The sequence below is a fragment of the Lepidochelys kempii genome, chromosome 7, assembly GCF_965140265.1.
Source record: "Lepidochelys kempii isolate rLepKem1 chromosome 7, rLepKem1.hap2, whole genome shotgun sequence".
In the NCBI taxonomy this organism is placed as follows: Eukaryota; Metazoa; Chordata; order Testudines; family Cheloniidae; genus Lepidochelys; species Lepidochelys kempii.
The window spans coordinates 53,771,123-53,787,181 of record NC_133262.1 but is presented as its reverse complement, the minus strand read 5'-3'; the positions used below and the strand labels follow the sequence as shown (position 1 = coordinate 53,787,181).

Here is a 16,059-nt window from a genome sequence, read left to right as displayed (position 1 = left end):
ATTTGCTATTCTTTCTGCACATCGGGATGGTTTGTTCCTGCACCCTCAATAAGGCTTCTTTAAAATATAGCCAGCTCTCCAGAACAGTTTATACACATCCATGACAATGCTCCAGTCATGTGAGTTACCCCACCAAGTCTCTGTTATTCCAATCACATCATAGTTCCTTGACTGTCCAAGGACTTCCAATTCTTCCTGTTTGTTTCCCAGGCTTCTTGCGTTCGTGTACAAGCACCTAAGATAACAAGCCGATTGCCCTACTTTCTCAGTATGAATCAGGAGGCCTCCCCTGGTGCACCCTCCTCCTTGTGTTTTCTCCCAGTATCCCACTGCCCCACTTACCTCACGGCTTAGGTCTCCTAATTTTAGATTTCAACCACTACATGGTTTTTACCCTTTGGGACACAGTATTGTAGCGAAGGAACATTAATAAAATATACTAACTGCTCTCTCCCAGCTGGAAAGCACCATGGTCATTCTAGTTTTCTGGTGTGGCAGGACGAATGGGTTAACTACTATAGCAAAAGGGAAGTTCAAGAGCATGTTAGCTTCCTGGCAAATGAGTGAAACATCCTTGATACACATTAAAACATTCACCTTTCTTCTGGTATTTCAATAAAAACAAAAAAGCTGCTTTCTGTAGCTATTCAGGTTCCATCTACAGCACCCATCCTCAGCAATTCACTTAATGACTGGTAAGTTATTGAAATATGCACGGTCATCTATCTTCCTTCCGTATATATCTGAACGAGTGCTGATTTTCCATTTAGAGAAGACAGACAATAAGCTATTCTACAGACTGTCAGGTAGGTCAGTCTGTAGAATTCTTACAGACTTACAAGAAGTGGAAGGTTGGACATATGACCAGGGAAGAGTATAAAAATATTGCTCGGGCATGTAGGAATGTTATCAGGAGGGCCAAATCGCACCTGGAGCTGCAGCTAGCCAGAGATGTCAAGAGTAACAAGAAGGGTTTCTTCAGGTATGTTGGCAACAAGAAGAAAGCCAAAGAATGTGTGGGCCCCTTACTGAATGAGGGAGGCAACCTAGTGACAGAGGATGTGGAAAAAGCTAATGTACTCAATGCTTTTTTTGCCTCTGTTTTCACTAACAAGGTCAGCTCTCAGACTGCTGCGCTGGGCATCACAAAATGCGGAAAAGATGGCCAGCCCTCTGTGGAGATAGAGGCGCTTAGGGACTATTTAGAAAAGCTGGACGTGCACAAGTCCATGGGGCCGGACGAGTTGCATCCGAGAGTGCTGAAGGAATTGGCGGCTGTGATTGCAGAGCCACTGGCCATTATCTTTGAAAACTCGTGGCGAACCGGGGAAGTCCCGGATGACTGGAAAAAGGCTAATGTAGTGCCAATCTTTAAAAAAGGGAAGAAGGAAGATCCTGGGAACTACAGGCCAGTCAGCCTCACCTCAGTCCCTGGAAAAATCATGGAGCAGGTCCTCAAAGAATCAATCCTGAAGCACTTGCATGAGAGGAAAGTGATCAGGAACAGCCAGCATGGATTTACCAAGGGAAGGTCATGCCTGACTAATCTAATCGCCTTTTATGATGAGATTACTGGTTCTGTGGATGAAGGGAAAGCAGTGGATGTATTGTTTCTTGACTTTAGCAAAGCTTTTGACACGGTCTCCCATAGTATTCTTGTCAGCAAGTTAAGGAAGTATGGGCTGGATGAATGCACTATAAGGTGGGTAGAAAGCTGGCTAGATTGTCGGGCTCAACGGGTAGTGATCAACGGCTCCATGTCTAGTTGGCAGCCGGTATCAAGTGGAGTGCCCCAAGGGTCGGTCCTGGGGCCGGTTTTATTCAATATCTTCATAAATGATCTGGAGGATGGTGTGGATTGCACTCTCAGCAAATTTGCGGATGATACTAAACTGGGAGGAGTGGTAGATACGCTGGAGGGGAGGGATAGGATACAGAAGGACCTAGACCAATTGGAAGATTGGGCCAAAAGGAATCTGATGAGGTTCAATAAGGATAAGTGCAGGGTCCTGCACTTAGGACGGAAGAACCCAATGCACAGCTACAGACTAGGGACCGAATGGCTAGGCAGCAGTTCTGCGGAAAAGGACCTAGGGGTGACAGTGGACGAGAAGCTGGATATGAGTCAGCAGTGTGCCCTTGTTGCCAAGAAGGCCAATGGCATTTGGGGATGTATAAGTAGGGGCATAGCGAGCAGATCGAGGGACGTGATCGTTCCCCTCTATTCGACATTGGTGAGGCCTCATCTGGAGTACTGTGTCCAGTTTTGGGCCCCACACTTCAAGAAGGATGTGGATAAATTGGAGAGAGTCCAGCGAAGGGCAACAAAAATGATTAGGGGACTGGAACACATGAGTTATGAGGAGAGGCTGAGGGAGCTGGGATTGTTTAGCCTGCAGAAGAGAAGAATGAGGGGGGATTTGATAGCTGCTTTCAACTACCTGAAAGGGGGTTCCAAAGAGGATGGCTCTAGACTGTTCTCAATGGTAGCAGATGACAGAACGAGGAGTAATGGTCTCAAGTTGCAGTGGGGGAGGTTTAGATTGGATATTAGGAAAAACTTTTTCACTAAGAGGGTGGTGAAACACTGGAATGCGTTACCTAGGGAGGTGGTAGAATCTCCTTCCTTAGAGGTTTTTAAGGTCAGGCTTGACAAAGCCCTGGCTGGGATTATTTAACTGGGAATTGGTCCTGCTTTGAGCAGGGGGTTGGACTAGATGACCTTCTGGGGTCCCTTCCAACCCTGATATTCTATGATTCTATGATTCCTGTCACTGCTGAACCAGTGCTGTCTCCTTGTATCTGAAGGTGAAGGCTGTGTTGAAGATTGCATAGTCCATCCCACTAATTAATAGAGACAGACAAGCACATTGCACTGATACTCTATCTTAGCCCACTATCAGAACTGTTTCAAGGTCTTGGTGCTAATCTTTAACTATGAGACCTACAAATGGGGCGTAGAAGTAGATGGGGAATTGGTTTGCACACTTTTGGGCTTCTTTTTGGTGTATAAAGAAATCTTGAAGTCCTGTATCTGAACATCATTTTTGTTTTGACTCCTTGATTGCCTTATCTTTAGAAATGTCATGTCTGACCTTCCCTGATTCTAACTGTATCTCCAGGGAGGGTTATAAGAGCTAGCTCAGTTGTTTGAGCATTGGCCTGCTAAACCCAGGGTTGTGAGTTCAATCCTTGAGGGAGCCATTTAGGGATCTGGGGCAAAAACTGGGGATTGGTCCTGCTTTGAGCAGGGGGTTGGACTAGATGACCTCCTGAGGTCCCTTCCAACCCTGAAATTCTATAATTCTATGAAATCCTTAACTGAAGGGTGCTTTATCTTTAACAAAGATACTTTCTTCTATTTCTAATAGAGCACAAAGTTTTAAACACACTGAATACAACTTATGCTTATGCTCACATAAATTGGTTAGTCTCTAAGGTGCCACAAGTACTCCTTTTCTTTTTGTGAATACAACTACTTTCCTGTCCTGAATTAATTAGTATCAGAGGGGGTAGCCGTGTTTGTCTGTATGCACAAAAACAACGAGGAGTCAGGTGGCACCTTAAAGACTAACAGTTGCATCTGAAGAAGTGGGATTTTTAGCTTATGAAAGCTTATGCCCAAATAAATCTGTTAGTCTTTAAGGTGCCACCGGACTCCTAGCTGAATTAATTAGGTTTCATGCATTGATAGCTATGAGTCATAATTATTCTAATTCTCCAACTGCCCCTAGAATTTTTTTTAGGAAAAACAGAGTAGATAAAATCTTAATCTCAACCATAAGACATGTAGAAAACGTATTTGATTTTAAGGAAAAACAAATTTGGGCCTTCTTTATCTATCGAAGGACAAAAAAGGGGCACTGACCCAATTTTCTTTTCCTGGGCATGTTGTCTTTTAAAGTTTTCTATGCATGAAGGCCTAGCTGTTTCAGACTACTCTGCTGCAACACCTGCCTCCAAATTGTGATCAACAGGGATGCTGTTGCTGACAAAGCATGATACCTAGCAGTCATGTGACAAACCCATACCTAAGGAACTCCCCAACACCACACTTGAGGGCAAGTAACAAAAATGAAGACAGATCTCCTTCCTTTCTCTCAGAGTGGCACAGCAACGTGCACCAGGAGAGCTAATCTTTTCAAAGTCCTCTCCATACTGCTAGCTTCTCCCCCACTTTTTTTAGAGTCTCAACTCTGGGGGGCAAGTTTCTCACTTGGTTTCTCACTCACAGCACCTAGGCACAACAGGGTTTCAGTCTTGGTTGTGGTTTCTAGGCACTGCCAGAGCACAGAAGTAATTTAAAAGGAACATTTTTACAGATATAATATGGATATTCTTTCCCTATTTGTAAATTACACATATTTCAATCAATAATATTTCTGGCTACATTTTCCTGAGAGAAAGGTAATATTTTAGCAGTTACAATGCTTGCCCATTTTTAGGATCTAAACTCTTTTCAAGATTTCCAGGGTGGTTTCTTTTTCCCCGCCATCCCCCAAAGCTTTTGTTCTCATCTTCCCCGAGACACTATCACTAAAATAATATTATGGAGTTAAATGTCATGTGATGCAGCACAGTAGCTAAGTGAGTTCTCAGCAGACTCCTGAAAAATTCCTCATTTAAAGCCCTACACTCCCTTTTTGGGGGGCAAAAATCAGAGAAAGTGGCAAGAAATGTCTAAACTTTTTTGATCACCAGAAAAGGCCAACTCCACCAAAGCAGATATGAAAACTTTGCAGCCTGTTTCCTGGAACTCAAAGATGATGGGTCATGACAAACAAATTAGCTGCCAGGAGTGTGCAAAATGGAGAGAGCAGAGTTTACTATATATAATGCATATTTACCACTTGTTCAGTGACAAGGTACACTACGACAATAGTATCAGACTGGTCTTATAATCAGGACCCAGTGCAAAGGTTAGTCACAAACTAAATGTTTTATTATTTTATTTCCTGTCCTCAGAGCTCAAATTTTCTTTTAAAATATGTTATCTAAATCTAACCATAGTTGTCCAATGAGGCTTACTCAGTGGTGCTTAGAGTGTTAGACTATGTTTGTTTTAACTCTAATTATGAGTAAACCAAGTGAAGTTGAATTACTTCACTTGGTTTACTCATATTAAAGTTGAAACAATCATAATCTAACACTGGTTTGAGTGTAACAGTTTTACAGAGTTTGCTTATACCATAAATTACCCTGTATAACTCAGATTCTGCTCCATGTTACCACCACCTATAGTAGGCTATCCTCCACGGTCAATTCTTGAAGTTTGTACTTAAGTAGCAGTTTTGCCTGAGTAAGGACTTTAGGGTTTAGACTCCAGTCTCTCTAACTGCATGTAAATAGTTTGTCTTTCATGGAACACTTTACACTGATTCTTGCTGAATTTTGTTCCATTAGTTTCAGAGTGTCTTTCCAATTAATCAAGATCACATTCCATACGTTAATATTACCTGCTAAAGTATTTCTGATGTCTTCCACATAGGTATAGTTTGAATTTCATTATGTTCTGCCCTTCAAATAATACATACAAATAAAGGAAACTTATTGCTTGCTCATGGAAAGACAGTGCTTGAAGAAATCCCACCAATTGTCAGGGCTGCACTGACGTTCCCGGAGCTACTGGTAGGACAAGGAATGTAGCTAAGCGTACACAGAAATTTTAAAAACAAAAATTGGGTGCACTCTACCTGGGACTAAAATACCATTACAGACCGCCAGGTTTGCTGTGTCACTGCCGATTTGTTTATTGGTTAGAAGAGTAACCAAAGAACATACCTTGCCATACATCGTCTTGAAAGCTGCCTTGATTTTTTGCCTTTGATCGTTGGAGCGATTGGACACAACATTAATGATAGCCTGCTCATCCGTTCCTAGGAAATAAAAAGGCAATTTCTTACAAGAAATTAAACATAACCCTCCAAAACTGTTCATTTTTACAATTTTTAGAGTTTTGACAAATACAGTGCAAATTTTTATACACATATATATAAAAATTAAAAATGTTGGCCAATATATATGCTTAAAGGGTACAGTTTTCAAAAGCACCGACTGAGAATTAGGAGTCTGAAATTTTTTTACCCAAGATCTATACAATTAGAAGAAAAGAAAAATGCCTTTAACTTTTTGGCTAATAAACAAACTCTGTAGTAATCACTAAATACAGATCTTCTCTTACCAAATCCCTTCATAGCCTTGCGCAGTATTTCTGCATCCCTCCCAGCATCGAAGTTGGGCGCAGCTTGAATTGTGCCCTGAGTACTTTGAGTCATTGCTGCAGGCTAAGAGTGAACGAGTTATGCATTACCAGCCAATTTACATAATGCAAAGTACTAACTGAATGTAGTGTTAAACTTTACAGTTAATATTTCAGAGAGACACGCAAGGAACTTGTCTAAGTTTTACCACACACTCCTGGGGAGAGGAACAACCTCTTAACAGTTAGGAAGGCATTTTATCACAATTAACAGTCTTGATCCACTAGTGCCACATTAACACTGTTTTGCACAGTTGCATTGCTGAGGATGTATTCTGGATGCAAACTCAGTGACCATTTAGGACAGAACTGTTCTTTCCAATACATGTTGCTGATCTCTAGGGAGTATTCTGGATGTAGAACTTTCACTGAAATCAGTGGGCTTTCCAAACAGACCACATGCAGAATACTGAAGAAAGCTGCTGTGTGGGTTAAAGACGACTGTGACTCTCCTTTTTGCATAGACAGCTTTTCCAAAAGCAAGCTACTAGAGGGCAGATCCTTTCAGCCTAAGTAGCTGACCTGTGCACTGGGGATTCTGCAGGGGCTTAATAGAAAGGAATCCTCCTCTCAGAGCACACTGAATCATAGAATATCAGGGTTGGAAGGGACCTCAGGAGGTCATCTAGTCCAACCCCCTGCTCAAAGCAGGACCAATCCCCAATTAAATCATCCCAGCCAGGGCTTTGTCAAGCCTGACCTTAAAAACCTCTAAGGAAGGAGATTCTACCACCTCCCTAGGTAACGCATTCCAGTGTTTCACCACCCTCCTAGTGAAAAAGTTTTTCCTAATATCCAACCTAAACCTCCCCCACTGCAACTTGAGACCATTACTCCTTGTCCTGTCCTCTTCTACCACTGAGAATAGTCTAGAACCATCCTCTCTGGAACCACCTCTCAGGTAGTTGAAAGCAGCTATCAAATCCCCCCTCATTCTTCTCTTCTGCAGACTAAACAATCCCAGTTTCCTCAGCCTCTTCTCATAAGTCATGTGTTCCAGACCCCTAATCATTTTTCTTGCCCTTCGCTGGACTCTCTCCAATTTATCCACATCCTTCTTGTAGTGTGGGGCCCAAAACTGGACACAGTACTCCAGATGAGGCCTGGTGTGTCTGCTGCAGCTACTGATTCCCTTCTCTGGCCACATTAACCACCATTCAATCCACAAAATGGTGGATCCACTACCCCGTTCCAGTCCTTCCCTGGCCCACACTAATCTGTCCCAAAGCACACTGGTAGTCCAAACAGAGCTGTGCTCCATGCTGTGCAGTCCCCACACGTGACAAATGATTGCACCAATTCCACTGCATCTTTGCACCACTATGCTCATACGGGTGGGGAATGCACAGGTATTTGCCCCCCTCAAAGGAAGATCATGGCTTCTTGCAGACTACTAGCAAGAGAAAAAATGTAAATGTTTTCTCATCCCCTTAGATCACAGGTGGAAAATCTCACATATAAACTACTTCTCATAATTCCCTGAATGAAAATGGGCAGAGCCTGTCTAAGTCATGGAGAGTAGGCAAGACTACATCATAGGCTAATTTTATCCTAAAGTTATATATATAATTCAGTACAGAAGAAAAAGTGCTGGATTACAATTTAATGTAAAAGTGTGAAGCTTTCTGACAAAATGTCCAACTCCTTTCAAAAATACTGACTATAAAATACACTAACTTTGTATTCTTTGAAAGAGAGGCTAATTGTGGTAAATGGTGCTGGGTAACAATCTAAGACACCTAGTGATCCATGCTAGTAAAGAACCCAAGCCCACCTATAGGATTGATTTGCTCTTTACATTTTGCATGCAGTACTAAGGAAACTGCAAGGGCTTCTATGGCATTACTGCCAATGTACCTTAGCTGTTATAAAGGAATAACCTCAGCATATATAGCCCTGCATGCACACTACCTAAAAATATACATGGGCATTTGTTTTGGTTACATGGAAGAGTGCCCTACTATAAAACAGTATCTGTTTGTGGGATTTGCTAAGCAATGTGCTTATATGGCACTTGTAATAAAAACAATCCAAAGGAGACCAGCTTAGTTGTTACTGTCTCTACTGCACAACTACCATACACAGATCTCTTAAATAAGCAAGCAGTTTTTAATGTATACAGTAGTCAACTGAGCATCCTTAGAAACTTATGTAGTAAAGCAGCTAAAACAAAATGGGTGAACTTCACTTGCTGGCAAAGGCCCTCTTTGCCCCCACAATACCCCTAAATGGGCGTTTGAGTGTGGAAAAACACACATGTGACATGACTGCATAGTGGAGAGGGGAAGAGAGATGGCGTCTCCATATCCTATGCCTGCCAAGAGAGAACACTCCACACCTGCTCTGATTTTGGTGATATGGATAGTGTCCACTGGATCTATACTTACATGGATCCAGTGACTAGGAACCCCTGCACAGGGTGCAGTGATCCTTCCTCCAGGCCATAGGCCTGAATATTGGCCCCAAGACAGCAGTGCTACAGCCCTGCAGCTAGCCTCTGGCTTGGGGGCAGTAATTGTCCCACCCCTATCCCAGACTTGATGCAAGATAATCTCTTTACAGAGGAATCAAGAATTGCATTCTCTGTGCTTGCTTTGATGTACTTCTGGCCTTAATCTTTCTTTCTCCCAAAATACCAGCAGTGATTAGATCCACATTAAGGTTTCATTGCTCAATAACCGTTTCTTAAAAACTGATTTTATTGTTAACTCAATAACAAAAAAACCTTCTTGAGCCTGTTTGTTTTGTTCCTTCTTCCAAGTTTCAGTCTACAGTGACATTTTATTCCTGAAAATAGAATGGTTGACAAACTGCTGGGCAGAGCTTTCAATAGAACTATATAAACAGTGTACTGGAAAATCTGCAGTTAGAATAGTATGTTGCCAGTTTGCATGTGTAAGGAACATGTCATCTAAACAAACATCTGTGGCCTTAAAAATAAAGTCAGAGAGCCTATAACCCGCAAACTATAAACACATATATAAAAATGATCTACACATCTGGTTGAGTCTAATATTGAAGTGTGGGTGTATCCAAAGTAAACCATCATTTTGCAGCATCTTTAAAAAGTTTCCAAACTGAAAGTAAGAGTTATATGGTAAGTGAAAAATCAAAGGGAAACGATTGTGAAGCAATACCTTTCGTGGCATAACTATATTCCACTGTCCTCCCTATTCTAGTGTGGGTGTATTTTCAATTAGTGTGTTCCATGTTATTTTCCATACTCCCTTGGTGCACAGATTAATGAAGAAATATTTTATGTATTATTCTCATGCTGCTAGAAAGTATGTTTTGAGACACCATGCTGCTTACATCATTTACTTTGCATTATGCTCCAATCTACCTGTGATTAACATACATCTAAGGAGAGCATAAAATCCCTCCTTTACCTGTAAAGGGTTAAGAAGCTCAAATAACGTGGTTGGTACCTGACCAAAAGGACCAATAAGGGAAGAAGAAACTTTCAGATCTGTGGGGGAAGGTTTTTGTTTGTGCTCTCTTTGTGTTCTCTCCGGGACAGGGATGGACCAGGGCAGGAAAAACACATCTCCTAAAGCCATATCTGAAATAAGCATCTAGGATTACAAACTGTAAGTAATCACAAGGAAATGCGTTAGGTTATCTTCTATTTTAGCTTGAGAATTTTCTCTGTGCTAAGAGGGAGGTTTATTCCTGTTTTTTGTAACTTTAAAGTTTTGCCTAGAGGGGAATCCTCTGTATTTTAAATCTTATTACCCTGTAAAATTACCTTCCATCCTGATTTTACAAAGGTGCTTCTTTTAATTTTTTCTTTATAATAAAGTTTTGTTTTTAAGAATCTGATTGGGTTTTTAGTGTCCTAAAAACCCAAGGGTCTGGTCTGTGCTCACCATGATTACTCTCAAGCCTCCCCAGGAAAGGGGGTGAAGGGGTTGGGGGGATATTTTGGGGAAACAGGAACTCCAAGTGGTCCTTTTCCTAAATCTTTGTCTAACTCACTTGGTGGTGGCAGTGATACCATCCAAGGACAAGGAAGAATTTGTGCCTTGGGGAAGTTTTTAACCTAAGCTGGTAGAAATAAGCTTAGGGGGTCTTTCATGCAGGTCCCCACATCGGTACCCTAGAGTTCAGAGTGGGGAGGGAACCCTGACTCTACCTATTAACAAAATGAGGATCTAGATGTTTCAGTACAAAAATGTGCAGACTTGGGAATAAATACTTATTGTGTCAAAAGGCAGCTACCAGTCTTATGGTGGGTTTTTTTCATGCACACAAGTTCAATTAATCAGATTTTTAAAAAATGTTGTTTTCCAAATAATTCTGTTCTTGTCAGTATGATTTGATAGTTTACTCTAAAGTCTCAGTGAAAGCCTCACATACAGTTAAAAATTCATTATGATGTAACTCCTATACTTTTGTTTGATTTATTTTCAAAGGCTGTTGAAAACCTGGAAAGGATTCAGAAAAGAGCGACGAGAATTAGAGGTCTGGATAATGTGCCTTACAATAAAAATAAAAGCTCCAGCTATTTAGCTTCTCAAAGAGAAAGTTATGAGGTGACTCAATCACCGTCTATAAGTACCTATATGGGGAAAAGATTCTGATAGAAGAGGACTCTACTCTAGTAAAGGCATAACAAGAACCAATGACGGGAAACTGAAACTAGATAAATTAAAGAGAGACAAAAGTGCAAATTTCTAAATGAAGGTACTTAATCACTGGAACAACTTACCAAGGGATGTAGTGGCATTCCATAACTTGAAATCTTTAAATCTATATTGGACGTCTTTCTAATTATGTTCTAGCTCTACCACAAGCTATTGGCTTGATGCAGGAATTAATGGATGACATTCTGTACCCAGTGTTACACACGTCAAACTAGATGTCCATAAGGGTTTCTTCTTCTGGCCTTAAATCTATGAACGTTTATAATCTTATTGTTCAGAGCTTCATTAAATATTAGCATAGTGCAGAATTTACAATCAGATTATAAATCTGGTCATTAAATTGCCAATGCTTTGTTTTTCTGTTTTAAATATTACCATATAACCTAAGAGCCCAGTTGTCTGAATAATCTTATGTATGTAACCATGTCCAACCATGCTGCCCCATTATCCTCATTCTCATTTGTTGTGTCATGTTTATAATCTAGTTTGTAAATTCTTCGAGGCGGGTACTTTATCTAACAATCTGTTCTGCGAGACACCATGCACACCTTTGGTCTTGGTACAAATGCATAAGAAGAACTAGAAAAGAGGTTTTTAAAATTGCGTTAAAGCATGGGTTTGATTGTGGTCACTTGCTAAAGGCAAAAAGCCACTTCTGGTTTCAAGGTCAGGCATCTCTCCGGGATGGCAGATATGGCTTGCTCACTAATCAATGACAAAAAGTACCACTGCAAAAAGCCAGCTACTGTCAAAATCTGGCTTGGAGTTCATTTGGGTGCCTATTTCAGACTTGTGCGCTAAAAGACAACAAGGTTTAGGAGATGAATACTACCCTTCATGCTCATCTTTTCAAGTTGCACCCAAATTGCTGGGATGATAAAAAGACTGTGAAATTTTATCTGAATTCCCAGACTAGAGCCCTGCATGGGACTATTATTTTTAATCCCACTCCCGTCCCATCCCACAATATCCACTCACACCCACTCCCGCATTGTTTCTTGCATTTTTATCCTGCTCCCACCCACAAATCCTGCAAGAGAGACCAATTCCCCCATGCTACTAAAACAAACATATGGTCGGTTAATATACTATCTATCTATCTATATCGAGAGAGTATTTTTTTACATGGTTTAAGAAAGATTTGTTTAACTCCTGTTATAATAGGCATCAAATCTCTTTCTACCCCTCACGTAAATTTAAGTATTAAAACCTTTATTTTTTTAAAAAGAAAAGCTTGCTTTACATTGCTGAAATTCTATTTATGACAAACTACTGTTGTGCTTATCATACAGAACATCAAAGCAAATTGCACCACAGTTTTACCTTAAAAGGTGTAGATTTTTTTAAATTACTATAAAAAGTAAGTTAAAATAAACACTGAAATTTTTTTAAACTGCTTAAGTACCGTTTTTAGAACTTTGAGACATACCATTCCAATTATTTATATGTCAGGATTATTACTTAATGGAAAAACTGCTCACAGCACTTGGTTTTTGATAGAAATAAATTTTAAGAAGAGGCTCAAACTAAGTGATCGACAATAAGGTCAACTTAAACAGCAGATGTAGCTAAACTTGCATTTTGTTTTCCCACAAATTACCACAATCGGGTTTTTTTGCCCACCCAATCCTGCCTGCAACAAAATACATTTTACCCGCCCCTGGTATTATGGCAGTGGATGCTGTAGGACTCTATCTCAGACTGTCTTTTGAACAAGGTTTTTTCCTTCGCTGCATTGTGTATAATAGTAACACTATACATTATTTCAGTTGCCCAGCTGTGCTATATTGTATTATTGGCAGTGCAAAATGATAAAACCATGAACAAAGAAGTGTTTTTCCATTGAAGGGAAGTTAGCCTTTTTCCAAGACTGTTTGACATAGTATAACAAATGTATACCTCTCATACCAGCCAAACTTTCCCCAAAAGGTGTATTAGTTAAACTGATTACAAGTAACTGATGTGATAACTGATTTTGACACAGTCTATAACTGGAAATGAAAAGAAGCCATTCATTTTGAAAACTTTCATTCAAATGCTCATTGCAGTGAAGTCAGTGGCAACACTGACCAAGATTGGACCTTTATACCCAAGTCAAAGGGAAGGTCAAGCATGTGCTATTCAAAAATAGAATTAGACACATATTGCAGTATTTGGTAACATAGTAATACTCAGGATTGCAAAGAGAATCTGCTTTACATGGTTCCTATCCACTCAATGCCTTTGACTATACAGGACTGTATCCTCCCATAGCTGTTCTTCTGATATCATGTTGTGCATAACACATAAAGGGCTATTACCAAACAGACTATAACATTGTCTGCAGAATTACTGCCAACATCTCCCCTTCTCTGCCCACCACCCATCCACCCAGAACTATTGTAAAGAGGCAGTATTTTACATTACTATCCCCAAAACACAACTGTCATTTTCCCCATGAAAACTGTAATGTACTGCTCAGTTTTATTATGAAAGTAGTACAATACATACCTGACTAGGCATTGGGGAAGGTACTTGTCCACCAGGGTATCCCACTTAAAGGAAAATTTTAAAACAAAGAAAAAGAAAAAAAGATTATTTCTTAATACAGAGTTAATATAGTATAATGTATCATCTTATTGCATAACGCATCACTTTACACATCTATCAACTTTGCATACATAATCTCTGTTTTCACATATGAAGTTGCCTATGATACTCAGCAAACTGCAGCTCTTGTGGAACCCACGAGAATGACTAGCAATAGCCAATTGAGAAGGGTTCGGTCACAGAGACCCCCTTGGGACTGTCACCTGATGTGCTGAGACTACCTCTGAGTCAGTTTTCTCTGACAGTTTGGGCCTCCAGAACCCTGCCTTGTTGAGCCAGATACGCCAGTCTGCTCCAACACAGACCCAGGGTCTGAACCACAGGCCCCAAAGCTGCAGACTTAACTGAAGACAGCTTAAGAAGTGCTCCTGTCTCCAGCACCCAGACATCCAGTTCCCAATGGGATCCAAACCCCAAATAAATCTGTTTTACTCTGTATAAAGCTTATACAGGGTAAACTCATAAATTGTCCACCCTCTAGAACACTGATAGAGAGATAAGCACAGCTGTTTACTCCCCAGGTATTAATTACTTACTCTGGGTTAATTAATAAGCAAAAAGTGATTTTATTTAGTATAAAAAGTAGGATTTAAGTGGTTCCAAGTAATAACAGCCAGAGCAAAGTAAGTTATCAAGCAAAATAAAACAAAACAAGTCTAAGCCTAATACAGTAAGAAGCTGATTATTTATAAAATCTCACCCTCAGAGATGTTCCAATAATCTTCTTTCACAGAAGTGTTATAGAGGGTGGACAATTTGAGTTTACCCTGTATAAGCTTTATACAGAGTAAAACAGACTTATTTGGGGTTTGAATCCCATTGGGAGCTGGGTGTCTGGGTGCTAGAGACAGGAGCACCTCTTAAGCATTTTCAGTTAAGTCTGCAGCTTTGGGGGTGTGGGTAAGACCCCGGGTCTGTGTTGCAGCAGACTAGCGTATCTGGCTCAACAAAGCAGGGTTCTGAAGTCCCAAGCTGGGAGGGAAAACAGGCTCAGAGGTAGTTTCAGCACATCAGGTGGCAGTCCCCAGGGAGTCTCTGTGATGCACCCCTTCATACCAATAAGCCACAGGAGTGCTCCAGTACACATGCTGGTAAGAAAGCATCAAGAGTGCTAAGCAATTTTACTAGTGCTGTGGGAGCTAGTGAACTCTCTCCCTTCTAACCCTTGCTCCCTATGACAAAAGCCAGGAAACTCAGAGCTAAGGAACAACCTGTGTTCAAAAGGAGCTCAACAGTTCAGTATAAAAGATATTCTAATCACTAAACTGACTAGAGTGAAGAGTAAATCACTTACAAATGTCTTAAATATAAATAGTGATACACTGACAATTGTTAAAGCAAAATACAACCAAAGTAGTCTGGTTTTCCATTAGAAAGCATTGGAAACCCAAACACTACATGTGTATTTTATTTTTCATATGTAGGCAGGCGTACATTCTCGTGTTGTGTTAACAGTGGCTTAACCACTATTAAAGTTAGTGAAGCAATTCTTAAAGGAACTAAGATGCCCTCGTAGCTGTCCCCATTCTCAGTCTCTTCTAAGTGCTGCTCTTAAGCGCATTTAAGGAGATAGTTGCCTAGCTGGCAACTGAAAATCCTTAAAATGTCCTTGACGCACATCATTTGCATTCACTGGGTTGCCTTTAAGTACCAGCTTACCTTCCTTTATACTTCCCCCTACTCCCAAGTGCTTAATTCAGTGTGGGTATAGAGATTTACTCTCACTGCTGAGCTCTGCACATATTTCTCTTGGCTATGCAGAAGCCTCTCCATAGAGGCACTGATCACTAGTGCATTCTGGTTTTCACAATTCATCAATGGCCTTGAGGATCAAGACACAACAGCATCCCAAACACTCTATGAAAATAAACACCAACAGGAAGTGTGCCTTTTCTGATATATGTAGTATTTATTTAGATTTGAGTTCTCCTGTCAGTCATTCATTGGTCTTAGAAATCATCAGGAATTGTCTGTCCTTCATAAGGACCGACACAGCATCCAACTGCAATAGCTAGGAACAAAAGAGGGAGCTGTGGGCATAATTGCAGTTTCTTAACCTGGAATTCCTTGGTGCAACTCTTAGGTATATGACTTTTTTGGTATCTGACTAGGATGCGCACACACAGGCACACGCACACACAGGCACACGCACAGCCCCATTACCTACCTGGTATTTGTGCTGGTCCACCTCCCACATAGCTTTGAGATGGAGGTTGAGGATAACCACCAATGCCAGATCCATTAGGGGGGACACCAAACCCAGGACCTGTAGGAGCTAGAGGGGAAAAAAGAAGTCAAAAATAGAAGTTTTTTGGTCATCTAATTTTAGTTGATTTATAATAAAAACAGAGTAGGATGCTGTGCAATGCAACTGAAACTAAAAATCTTTGGACACAAACAACAATATCCTAATAATTTATACAAAGATTTGAAAAGCTACTACCATGCCTCGTAAGTTCAGATACCGGATTGGAATAAAAGTGGTATATAATCATAACAGTTCTGATTTACCTTCATCTCCTTCAGAAATAAGTCTGTGAACCTTTCAGGTTGGATTTATTTAGG

General features: G+C 40.6%; 1 protein-coding gene across 1 annotated transcript in view; it reads right to left on the bottom strand.

Annotated features, from left to right (window-relative positions):
• ANXA7 (annexin A7) overlaps positions 1-16,059 on the bottom strand; it is a 54,948-nt gene that overhangs the window by 14,358 nt on the left and 24,531 nt on the right. The window contains exons 4-7 of the mRNA XM_073352833.1: positions 15,662-15,769; positions 13,396-13,439; positions 6,182-6,284; positions 5,782-5,876 (exon numbers count right to left, since the gene is read on the bottom strand). Of these exons, the coding sequence (XP_073208934.1) occupies positions 5,782-5,876; positions 6,182-6,284; positions 13,396-13,439; positions 15,662-15,769 (350 nt within the window). The remainder of the gene's footprint in view (positions 1-5,781; positions 5,877-6,181; positions 6,285-13,395; positions 13,440-15,661; positions 15,770-16,059) is intronic.